This window comes from Otolemur garnettii, unplaced genomic scaffold (genome assembly GCF_000181295.1).
Source record: "Otolemur garnettii isolate 467f Iridium unplaced genomic scaffold, OtoGar3 scaffold00222, whole genome shotgun sequence".
Lineage (NCBI taxonomy): Eukaryota > Metazoa > Chordata > Mammalia > Primates > Galagidae > Otolemur > Otolemur garnettii.
The window spans coordinates 568,132-580,506 of NW_003852617.1; the positions used below are offsets into that span (position 1 = coordinate 568,132).

Sequence of the window (12,375 nt, forward strand, 5' to 3'; positions counted from 1 at the left end):
TTTTTTGGTTGCAGCCGTCATTGTTGTTTGGCGGGTCCGGGCTGGGGATTCGAACCCACCACCTTAGGTGTACGTGGCTGGTGCCTTAGCTGGTTGAGCTATAGGCACCGAGCCTTAAAACCTTCTTAAGGATCATTATTATTAAATGAAGATATAATGGAAAAAGATTAACAAATCCTTTTGTATTCAGTTAGTAGGCCTCATTTTTTTTATGCTACTTGGAAAAAAGAACCAAACTTTTTATTATCTCAAATGTTTACTATACCATACTATGTGTTTTTAAGAGTTTTGGAAGGTTGCAAAAAAAGAAAAAACAAAAAAACGGTAAAGATATCACCTAGCCTTAAAGGGTTTATGGTTAGGAGAGGTCAGATCATATGAGATATTATTTTAACAAAACAATACAGTTGGTTTTCAGTTTTTTACCTTCTGTTAATTTTGTAGTTCTTAGTAAAGATTTGCTTTTCATTTTCTTCCTTTCATGATAAAATTTTTTAGTTATAAGATTTTGAACTGATGGTGAGTTTGCAGTATTGCTACCAATTATAAATGAGAAACTTTCTTGATTGCCTTCACCTATCAAGGCATAATTAAATGCTTCATTGGTACTTCCTGATACTTTTACTACACTTCTACCGTAGTACGTGCCACATTGCTATAGTCTTATCTCTCCTTCTTGACTGTAGCCTTACTTTATTCATTATTATCCCTAAGGCTTGCTACATAACCTGTACAAGAAAAGTACAAAACATAGTGATGCCAGCAAGTGAATGCTAAAAAGTGTAGAGAATCTAGTTGGGCAAAATCCTGTGAAACAATTAGTGATCATTGATAAATTAAAAGTTTAGGACGAGGAAGATTATAAACAGTAGGCATGATAGGTTAAAAAAAAATAAAGGACTTATAGGTCAATGATTCAGTTACATTGGTGAATTATAGGGTTAAGAATAGATAATGTAAAGCTGATTTATAGAGACCTGAACACCAGACTGAAGACTATGAAATGGTCCTTTGATATGGGAAAACTGACTATTCAATAGAGTAAGCAAGGCAGTGTCTCTTTTCATGTTGCATGAGTTGGCCCTGAATTTAAACCTCATTTGTTTTTTCGGAGGGTAATCTCATTTAATGGGTGATTTTCTCAACCCCCCAAATTAGGTATTTATAATAAAATAGCTTATAGGTAGAAACAGACACTGTAATCCATACATCCTATGCTCTAGCTCTTTGGTATTCTTCGTAAACACCCAGTGTATGCTTACTTTCAACCTTTTAGTCTGTTTGCCAGAAATCCCTTTGTGAAGTTTCTTTTCTAGCTCCTACCCGTTTTTCAAGTTAAGCTGAAATTCCACCTCTTCTAAAAAAGCTTTACCTTTTTAGCCCACGGTACAGTATTTTCCAATGATTGGATCTTCCCAAGTAGGAGGTGTCCCAAGTATCTGTCTGCAGCGTCTGGCTATTTTTAGAGTAGAGATGGGGTCCTGCTCTTGCTCAGGCTGGTCTCAAACTCCTGAGCTTAGGCAATCCACTCCCCTCAGCCTCCCAGAATGCTAGGATTACAGGTGTAAGCCACCGCGGCCAGCAGTTTTTAGCTTTTGAATTTTAATAGCGAAGTACATTATTATTTATTGTGAAGCATTGCTGTAAGGACATACTAATTTGGGGAGAGAAAAGGGGTGTTATGGCTTGAAAGATCTTTGGTTTAATTTCTACCTTTTTCATGGTTTGGGGACTATTCTGAAGGTAACTTACTCTCAGATTAGAGTTTGAGCTTTGAACTGCTGAGATAGGTGGTAAGTCCTTTTTATCAATTTGCGACATTTTATTTTGTGAACCTATTTTTTAGGGGTGGCTTAAATTCTTAAAATTAGTTTCTTGTTTAAAAGCAAGTAAATATTTACCATCTTTGCTAGCTATGGCAAGAACATGGTCATTTTAACTTTTTTTGCACTATGTACCATAAGCTAAAGAAGTGTATATTTTATGCTATTTACATAGCTTTTAGACAAGGCAAATACCATTTACTGGTGTGATAAATACATAGAAAGCTTATTCTGCAGTTTTATAAAGCGATAAACTACTACCATCTCCGACAAACCATTTTCTGTAAATAATTGGATATGTTATTCACTGATTTTTTTTTTTTTTTGACAGCTGGTTCAATTTTTCTTTAAATATTAGGTCATCAGTATTGTTGCACTCTGTTTAATGTTATCAGGGTAAGACCTAGAAAACTTGTTTGTACTTTATAAAGGTAATAAGCTAGTAAGTTAGTGAGCCAGTGTATGAAGGGCACACTTAATAACTTTGACTCAATCTGTACTAAAAACAAAGTATATAACAAGATACATGTACCCCTTAATATTCTTAAATAAAAAAGAGAGCCAGTATAGTGTAGTGGTGGATTGGACTCAGGGAAACGGGTCTAAATTAATCTTGCCACTGTGCAGTCTTGTGAAGTCTCTTAACTTCTCTAAGCCTCTGTTTCCTCATCTGTGAATTGGGGATGGAATTACTTATTTTTTTTCAACAAACAATAAATTTATTGAGCTTCTCCTGCGTACCAGAAATCATACTATATTTTGCAAAATGATTGTAAGGTCATTGGATTAATTAGAATGTGTGTAAAACACTTAGCGCAGTATTTATCTAGAATATCTGATCAATAAATTTTAGTTATTGCATTGTTACTAAGATATTGTAAATACATTTTTAAAAGTTGTCTAAACTTTTAGGGACTAATTCCAGGATTTTTAATTAAACTTTTAAATGATGCTATGCGTGAGTTTTTTTTTAAACATTGGTGTTACATTCACGTATTTTAAGGTTGACTTCAAAAACTAAAAGGATGGCGCCTGTGGCTCAGAGGAGTAGGGCGCTGGCTCCATATGCTGGAGGTGGCGGGTTCATACCCAGCCCTGGCCAAAAACTGCAAAAGAAAAAGAAAAAAAAGAATAAAAGCGACAGTAAAAACAAAACCAAACCAAACAAAAAAACCCTAAAAGTTAATTTAGCAGTTTTCCACTATAATTATTTCTCTTAGGAGAAATTTTATACGTGTATGAAATTTTATATACGTACGTGCTTTCTGGACCAACTCTATATTCTATTGTCTTTTAAGATAGAAATATATGGACCACTAATAGTAGTTTGGGAGGCAGTTATACTAAGAAATAATTAAAATGTATGTGATCTTAATACAGGATGGAACTATTATATAATCTTTGGGTAATCCTGGAACTGTTTAGTTATTTAAAAAAAGCTCTTTTTAACAGTATAAGAATCACAATTTTAAACAGACTTAGCCTGTTTTTTTTTTCCAAAAATGTAATGTATAATTTTCTTATGAAATTTGCCATTATATCTATGACTAGTACAGAATCGACTATGTTAAGTTCTAAATTGAATTGGGGAAAATGCTTATTTCCTTCTTTGTCTCTCTTGTTTTCTTGAAATACAAGTAAGTCCTCTCCTGAATATTTAATGTATACACATATGTATGTATATATGCATATGTTTCTCTCTGCCATTTTAATAAATAGCAATAGTTTGGGAAGGGGATTGGTCTGCCTTAGATTTGCAGTCATTTTAATGTCACTGCAATATGACAAGTTATTGACGTGCAAAGTAATGAAATGTGTTATTTTCACTTATAGATCGCCCCCAAAAGAAGATATTTAATAGGTTCATTATAGTTTGTTTACTTGAAAGCTTTTCAGTGAATAGGAACAAATTGTTTTCTTGTTTAAAAATTTGGTTAATGACAGCATCTTACTGTTAATTAAAATTTCAATTTTTTTATGGTAAAATTTTTGTTTTAATGGTCTTTATGACTTGAGAAATTTGATCTGTACAGTCTTCCCTTGGTCCCTTTGTATCTGTGGAGGGATGGAAGGATTATTAGTTCCAGGATCTTCACTGCCTATACATTACATATATCATCCTGTATACTTTAAATCATCTTTAGATTATTTATTATATCTAATACAATCTAAGTGCCATATAATTAGCTGTTATATTGTCTTTTTTGTATTTTTTTATGATATTTTAATTTTTGTTTTTTTCCTCCAGATATTTTTGATCTACCATGGGTTGAATCTAATGATTCAGAGAACTGACTAGTATATGTAAACTTAGGGCATTTTAGAAATAATAATACAACTGCCTTCAGTAGACTACTTAACTCTCTGCCAGGCAGTGTTCTAAAGATATTGAATGTATTGGGTCATCTGATCCTCACAATAACCCTGTGAGGTAGGCACTATTACCCTGTTTCTCAAATGAGGAAATAGGATCACAGAAAGGTTAATTAATGTACCTGAGGTTACTCAGCTAGGATTACAGCCAGTATTCAAGAACTTGTGCATTTGATCTTAACTGCTGTCTAATAGTTAATTGTCATCTCTCCCAGATTTTACAGTAAGGTTAATTGTTGGCATAATATATAAATATATACCATACTAATAAAATAAAAAACAACCAAATAAAATGTTGACTCTTATTTGAACATTTGCTGAGCTCTATAATCAGTATTGAGTGATTGACTGGATTGTCTAGGAAGGCATCGTTGTAACAGATAACGGCATTAGTGCTAGAGTTGGTAATCAGGATTTCAAAACCTGTGTTTAAAAAGCAGCTACATATTTATTTATTTATAGCTGTGATTTGTAGAGGTACTGATAATGATTTTGGTAAATCAGCATTTATTATGATTGGTTTTGATGAGTATATCAGCTCAGCTGTAGTCTTGGACTTTAGTAAAATCCATTAGAATGTTTACAGGATTAATTTTGTTATTCTTTCTACTCTTTTAGTAAAATAAAACAGGGTCTGTTACCTAGCTTGGAAGATTTGCTGTTCTATACAATTGCAGAAGGACAAGAGAAGATACCTGTTCATAAATTTATTACAGTAAGTTTTTGTATTTTCCTATTTTAACTTTAAAGAATCAGTAATAATTAAATCAATATGCAATATTATTGAAATACAGTCTTAAACATCATCTGACATCTAGATTCTAACTGACACTGTTTCTCTTACTATGTTTTCAAATTTTTATCATGCTCATTTCAAGGTAATCAGTGAAAGACAAAGAAAGAAACAATGAGAAATTTATCCAGAAAGTGGGTAATAGTGACAGTAAAATGCCATATACATGTTCTTGGGTAGAAATTTTTATATACAAGGATAAAAACTTGTAGTTGGAATAAGCATATACATTATTTGTACTGTATATTTACAAACTCTTATTTTTTTAAAAACAGGCACTCAAATCTACAGGATTGCGAACGTCTGATCCCAGGTTGAAAGAGTGTATGGATATGTTAAGATTAACTCTTCAAACAACATCAGATGGTGTCATGCTAGACAAAGATCTTTTTAAAAAGTAAAAATTTCTGCCAAACCTTTAATGGTGATTTGCTATGCTATATGATGATTTTGCTTTAAAAAAAAAAAAATTGCATCTTCGAAGGCCAGTGCTTCCTATGTAACTGAAAAGAATGGATTTATAAACATCATTTGTTTGAAGAACTTGGTGCACATTAATGTCTTATAATACACCAGGCTAAGAGTTTATGCTTTCTTTAAATCTGTTCTAAGGAAATCCAGCATTCAATTTATAGTACCTGTAGGTAACATTCAGTTTGAGTAGGGCATACCCTTTTTCCTGTCATTGCTTATATTGATCCCCAATTTATCTGCATGTCTTGCAGGCTTTCTCAGCATAGTCTCTAGTTCTTTTCCACAAGGTGACTTAGATGACATCATAAAATGGCAGGGCTTTAGAGAGCCCTATGTTCCTCAGATTTACATACCTGCATTATCTGCTTCTCCTCTCCTTAGACATTTATTTTCATTTTCCTTAGGCTATTTATTTTCATTTTCCTCAAAACAGAACTAAAGACAACTTTGGAAATTAAAGCCTTGATTTGGTTGAATGAGAATATTTATTTTTGTATTATATTTGCATATCTGTTTATTATTTATCTTCATTAATGTGTTCCTACTAATTTGATTACTGAAAGATTTAATGGACATCATGTTTGTAATGAATCCCAAAGAGTTAAATAGTATTTTAAACTAATCACATTTAAGTGGAAACTAGTATAAAACTGTAAACACTACTGTGAGAAATTGGCTTTTTACAGATCATAGATTTAGGCTGAGGTGAATCCAAAGAATTTCTGCATTTACTTTCAAAGTTTATTAGTTTGTAGCATGCATTTACTCTTATTTCCTTTACTTTTGGGAGCTGAATGATTTGTTCTAGAGATCTCTTGGGAATATCCTGGAGTATTAAGTCATCTAAAGGTATAAGTATTTAACTGAGGTTCTCTGAAGTTTCCTGGCATGCTGTGAAGCACTGCTAACAGTTTTGGATTCTTACCTTTTCTCCAGGAGCTGCTTGGTTCTTTTAACTAAGCTGGTAGAGGTTTAGATTTTAGGTCCATGTTGCAATTTTGAGTCTCCAGAATCTACTTTTTTTTTGTTGGGAAAAAACAATCATTTCTAGACTTATTTTTATCTTTGCAGTAGGATTATGTTGTTATTAGTGTTCATGAACTCTGTGCAAGATATTCTGATTATGGTGCTTTCTGGGGAGTTATTTAGGTGAATCTCTGAACTTGTCAGAGAAATGGTAGGTAGATCTGTTGATAATCAGTAGGGAAACTGCTTTGGAATTTTAAGTGCCAGCAGTATTTTATACATTTTTAATGCTTTTAAAAATGTTTGCATTATGTCAACATGTTGTATTTAAACATAAAATTAAAAGCAGTTTAAATACTCTGACTATGAAGCCAGGGAACCATAATTTAAAATTTTCTACCTGCAATTACCTACCTCGAGACGGTAATTACCATTGTTTTAAACACTAATCTGATTAAAAATTGTGATTGTAATACAAGCAGTTTCCAATTTGACAAAAGCTTATGGTCTATATGAATAGATAGTGGGAAAGTACAAATCTATGGGCATAATGATATCTCTTTTTATTGTAGAATGAGGTGATTCAGAACCTCCAACTATTAACCTTTTCAGGTCACCTGGAAAGGTGATTGATTGCTCCAGAGATGTTCTTTGTCTGTTTTCAAATATAAAAAGTTACCTAGCTAGTGTTGCCAGAAATAAACTATCTCACCTCCGCACAGCTAGGAGGAGATGTTAAAACATAGAATTCATTTTCCTAGAGAAATAATTTATAAAGGTGGGTAGGTTTAGTTGGAGCAATGTGTTGATATTTCACCTAAAATACATTGTGATTAATATATTTAGCCTTTGTTGGTAATCTGAGAAACAACTATTATGTATGACTTTTTTTTTGACATGGGAAAATGAGTTCTAAGCATATTTTTTGGAGTATGATCTAGTTGAAAGTTGGAGACTGCCTGTACCCATCTAGATAGAAAAATTTTGTTGAAAACTAATCCTTTATTCATGAATTTTTTTTTTTTTTTTACCTTGTAGGTATGAGAGCTATTTTTATGTGTGGGTGTCATAATTTTGGGTCTTTTGTTTTCAAAGAAAGTGAATGATAGTCTTTACATTTGTATGTTTGATTTTCAAAGAATTTTCATATTTTATTAATGAAAACTTACATGGGTAATAATATTTTGTAAAATTATATATTACAGTTTTTAATCATAAACATTTAAGGAAATCAAATGATTATTTCCAGTTTACAGATAAGAAAACTGAACAAAGCACAGAGAAAGATAAAACTTAGTGAAAAGTATAAGCCCCTCCTTCTCACAGTTCATTTTATGTGACTTCAAATTTCCTAGTTAGACTCATGACATCTATATTAAAATAACTCCCAAGAAAAACTTTATTATTTGTAACACTATGTAGTTAGACACTCTTCTGAGAAGTAAGATTGCCTTTGTCAGCCATGTTAAGGCTGGGAAGGCTCTTGTCACAGCTTTTATCAGCACCTTCTGCTAGGGCAGCAGTTCTCAACCTGTGGGTTGCGACCCACAGGAACTGTATTAAGGTCTCGCGGCATTAGGAAGCTTGAGAACCACTATGCCAGGGCAAAAGAACTTCAGAGTTTTGCATACTGCACAATTTTGTTAATTATAAATCCGTTTAAAAATGCTGATTAATTTTAAATAGTTAAATAGTTAGTAGTAGGTTAATAATTTAAATGTGTTTGGCAGTTCTTATATCTTCTCATTTGTAACTTCTATAAAAATGAAATAATAGATTCGATTTGATACAGATAATAAATACTGAGTTAAGATAAGGAGTTCTGGCTGGACATGGTGGCTCACGCCTGTAATCCTAGCATTCTGGGAGGCCAAGGTGGGTGGATTGCTTAAGCTCAGGACTTTGAGATCAGCCTGAGTAAGAACAAGCTGGAACTTTAGGCGTGCACCACCACACCCAGCTAATTTTCAAATCTTTTGTAGAGATGGAGTTTTGCTTTTGCCCAGCCTAATTTTGAAATCATAGCCTTAAGTGATTCTTCCACCTTGGCCATCCAAAGTATTAGGATTACAGGTATGAGCCATCATGCCCAGCTTAAGTCCTGTTTTGAACAAAGCAGAATACTGTTTCACATCGTTAGATTTCATGCCCTCCACTTGGTTTACCTTGTGTTTTTAAAAATAGCTGATAGTTGGCTTGGATCCCATAGCATGGTGGTTACAGTGCTGGCCACATGCACCAAGGCTGGTGGGTTTGAACCTGGCCTGGGCCAGCTAAACAACAATAACAACTACAACAAAAAAAAAAGCCGGGTGTCGTGGTGGGGTCTGTAGTCCCAGTCCCAGCTACTTGGGAGGCTGAGGCAAGAGGATCACTTAAGCCCAAGAGCTTGAGGTTGCTGCGCGTTGTGATGCAACAGCACTCTACTAAGGGTGATATAGTGAGACTCTTGTCTAAAAAAAAAAAACAAGAATAGCTGATAGCAAAATGTTTTTATTCCATGGTATGTTACATCTCTTACATTAACTAGAAATAGGTAATTTAACATTTCTGTTGACTTCAAATAATATAAAATTAGTATATGAAATTTTATTTGAAATTACATATTACTTTTTATAAACATTGTAACAAATATTTCTTTTAATAGATAAATTTGTCTTACTAAACTAATTTTTTACCCTAGCAAGGCATATTTTTCAAAATATAATTTAGGAAAAATATGTTAACATGCAAGATGTTCAGTTTTCTTGTGAAATACTACATAATAATTCTACAGGAACTAAGAGGTATATTTCTGAGGTTACTTCATGAAAAAACACCAGGTATCAAAAGTCTGATTGTTGTTAAAAATATGTCATGTTTACCATTAAGGATAGAATAAGAAACTTTTTTCATATGGTCTTAATACTTAAACCTGATGGAATACTTTGTTGTTTTAATGTGTGACATAGTTTTTAGGCAAATTTAATTTATTTTTGTAATGTGTTCAATAGCTTACAAGCAAGTACATGAATGACAGCTGGAAGGAAAGAAATGTAGAAGGAATATAATTCATAGAATTCAATTGTATAAAATGATAAGTTTCTCTCTTGTTTAAATAGTGGGTTAATATTCTCTTAATTAGTACTGTTATTACCAAGCACTAATATTTGAAAGGCAAATCTATTAATTTCTTTTCTCACATTTCACAGATGTGTTCAAAGCAACATTGTTTTGTTGACACAAGCCTTCAGAAGAAAGTTTGTCATTCCTGACTTTATGTCTTTTACCTCACACATCGATGAGTTATATGAAAGTGCTAAAAAGCAGTCTGGAGGAAAGGTAATATTTTTGATGCGCATATTTTCCTAGACCAGTCATTTAATAATTTCAGCATAATTTGAAGTCTAAAGAGTAAAATTACGTAGTTTCCTCTTGTGTTTTGCTTAAGAAAACTTTGCTTAAGCAATTTAAGTTAAATGAAGCCTCTGGATTTAGTACTTTTAAAATATTTTAACTATTTAACTTTAAGTATTTCTCTGGCTAAAAGAACTCAAAGTTTAAGACTTTTTTTCAGATTTTTTTAAAATTTAATTTTCAAATGATTGGGATGGCTTTTAAATTTTTAATTTTTAAAAAAACCTTACTGAGAATTTCTGTGGTCTGAAATTCTTGAACATTAAATGAAAGGTTTCTAGTTTTAAAAATCCTCTAAGTAATACTAGGAGCTGTTTTATTTAATTTCCATATGGAAAGGTATTTTCTTCTGTTTTACCTTTAAGTAATTTTAGTATAATATACTTGACCCTTTAACAGTGCAGGGGTGAGGAATGCTGAGCCCCTATATAGTTGAAAATCCAATATAACTTTTGCCTCCCTTAAAGTTAACTAGTAATAACTACTGTTGACTGGAAGCCTTAAAGTAGCATAAACAGTTGATACATATTTTGTATATGTTTTATATTCTGTATTCTTACAACAAAGTAAGAATAGAAAATGTTTCTGAGGAAATCATGAAGAAGGGGAAATATGTTTACTGTTTGTTAAATGGAAGTGGATCCTTATAAAGGTCTTCATCCTTGGAATCTTTACCTTAAGTGAGCTGAGTTGGAAAAGGAGGGGTTGGTTTTACTGTCTTAGAGGGTGGCAGAGGTGGAAGAAAATCTATGTAGAAGCGCATACTCACAGTTCAAACCTGTGTTGTTCAAGAGTCAACTGTATAACCTCTTGATAATATTTTAGTGTAAATACTTACTATTTTTCAGTATCTGATTTTTAATTTTTTAGTTAGTGAAACCCTACCATTATCCATAACCCTAATTAAAGAAGTTTGTAACTTCTTTCTTGTAAAAACAGTGAGGTCCAAGTTCTTTTAGACTCTTCACTTTTTTAGGAAAAAAGAAAGATTGACAAACAGAATGATAGTGACTGAGAGAAGTACTTTAGATCTCACTATAATCCTCAAATCTTTGTGTCCTTTGTTTTCCTTAACATTGTCTTAAAAGATAGACTACAGAGCCATAGAGTGTTCTAAAATAACTAATTGTGGAAGCTAAATAGAGACAGGAAATTTTTTGGTAGAAGAAAATATGTTACTTGGTTATATCTGTTAATTTGTTTACAATATTTTTGGATAGGTTGCAGATTATATTCCTCAACTGGCCAAATTCAGTCCTGATTTGTGGGGTGTGTCTGTCTGTACAGTAGATGGGCAGAGGTGAGTTTATTTCAAATACACGTGAACTAACTATAGGCTTTAAATTATGCGTAATAGTGAGTGTGACATAGAAAAGACCATCTTTTCTAGTTAATATTAGTCCTAACGTGACATAATTTCAGTAAGGTAAGTTAGCTTAGATTTTAATGTAATTTTTAACTCAACTGAGACAGTAACCTTATACTAAGTTTTATGAGGCATTTCAGCTGTATTATTCCCATTTGTAGTCTTGCTAGGTATTATTCAAGTACCTGTACTTATAAATTGGTATAGGAAAAGCAGACTTTTCAAAACATGACATTATTATCTAATGAACTGACCACTGATAAAATTAGTACCCATTTCTCACCTTACCATTGGTAACCTATTCTCTGATTTTCTTTGTTCTTCATATTCCTGTTATGATTAGCATGAGAGCTGAACAATGCACATCCTGTTATCCATCAGTCATTTGCAAAGTGACAAGTTAATTGCAAAACATGTAGGATTTCATGAAGTCCATGGAAGCAGTATTTGGAAAGGCTCACATTGTAGTCATAGCTGCTGGTAAATGAAGAACTTGCAGAATTATAAAAGGATAGTGATGTGAGGGTGCTTTAAAGAGAATGACTTAAAAAAAAGATTTGATTTAGGGGCAGCACCTGTGGCTCAAAGGAGTAGGGCGCTGGCCCTATATGCCAAAGGTTGCTGGTTCAAACCCAGCCCTGGCCAAAAATTGTAAAAAAAAAAAAAAAGATTTGATTTAAAAATTAAAGAATTAAAAGAGGCCCTTGGAAAATCATAAAGTTCTATAATTTTTTTTCCAAGAATATTCCTTTTTACTGTGCTGGGAGTCCAACAAAGATTTATTGTGTCATATTTTGGTTTTGTCAGAAGAATTATGCCAAAGAGAAAAATCAGTATTCTTTTTTCATTCAGTTAGAGACTTAGCTCAGAGATGTATTCTTTTTGGCTTTTGTTTTTTATAGAAGCAATTATTTCTTTTTTTACTAAAATATAACTTGCATAAAATTAAGTTGTACAACTTATAAAGGACTACAGCTTGAAGAATTTATATCACAGATGTAATTTTACCCAAATTAAAACTACAAGTCATTTAATAATTTTAAGTTTCACTTTTCAAGATAATGTTACAATTAAAACTTTATCTTTTGTGAAAATTTGTGTACTTTTATTTTTTACTAATTATCCTCAAATATATTTACAATAAAAAAATGTGAGTTAGCCCATTCATTTTTTTTTTTTTTTTT

At 32.4% G+C, this 12,375-nt stretch overlaps 1 protein-coding gene across 3 annotated transcripts in view; it reads left to right on the top strand.

Annotated features, from left to right (window-relative positions):
- The window catches only part of GLS (glutaminase), an 83,705-nt gene that overhangs the window by 8,752 nt on the left and 62,578 nt on the right, over window positions 1–12,375 (top strand). For all 3 annotated transcript variants that reach the window (XM_003801823.2, XM_023508092.1, XM_003801824.1), the window contains exons 2-5: window positions 4,815–4,911; window positions 5,265–5,386; window positions 9,621–9,750; window positions 11,046–11,125. In XM_003801823.2, the coding sequence (XP_003801871.1) occupies window positions 4,815–4,911; window positions 5,265–5,386; window positions 9,621–9,750; window positions 11,046–11,125 (429 nt within the window). The remainder of the gene's footprint in view (window positions 1–4,814; window positions 4,912–5,264; window positions 5,387–9,620; window positions 9,751–11,045; window positions 11,126–12,375) is intronic.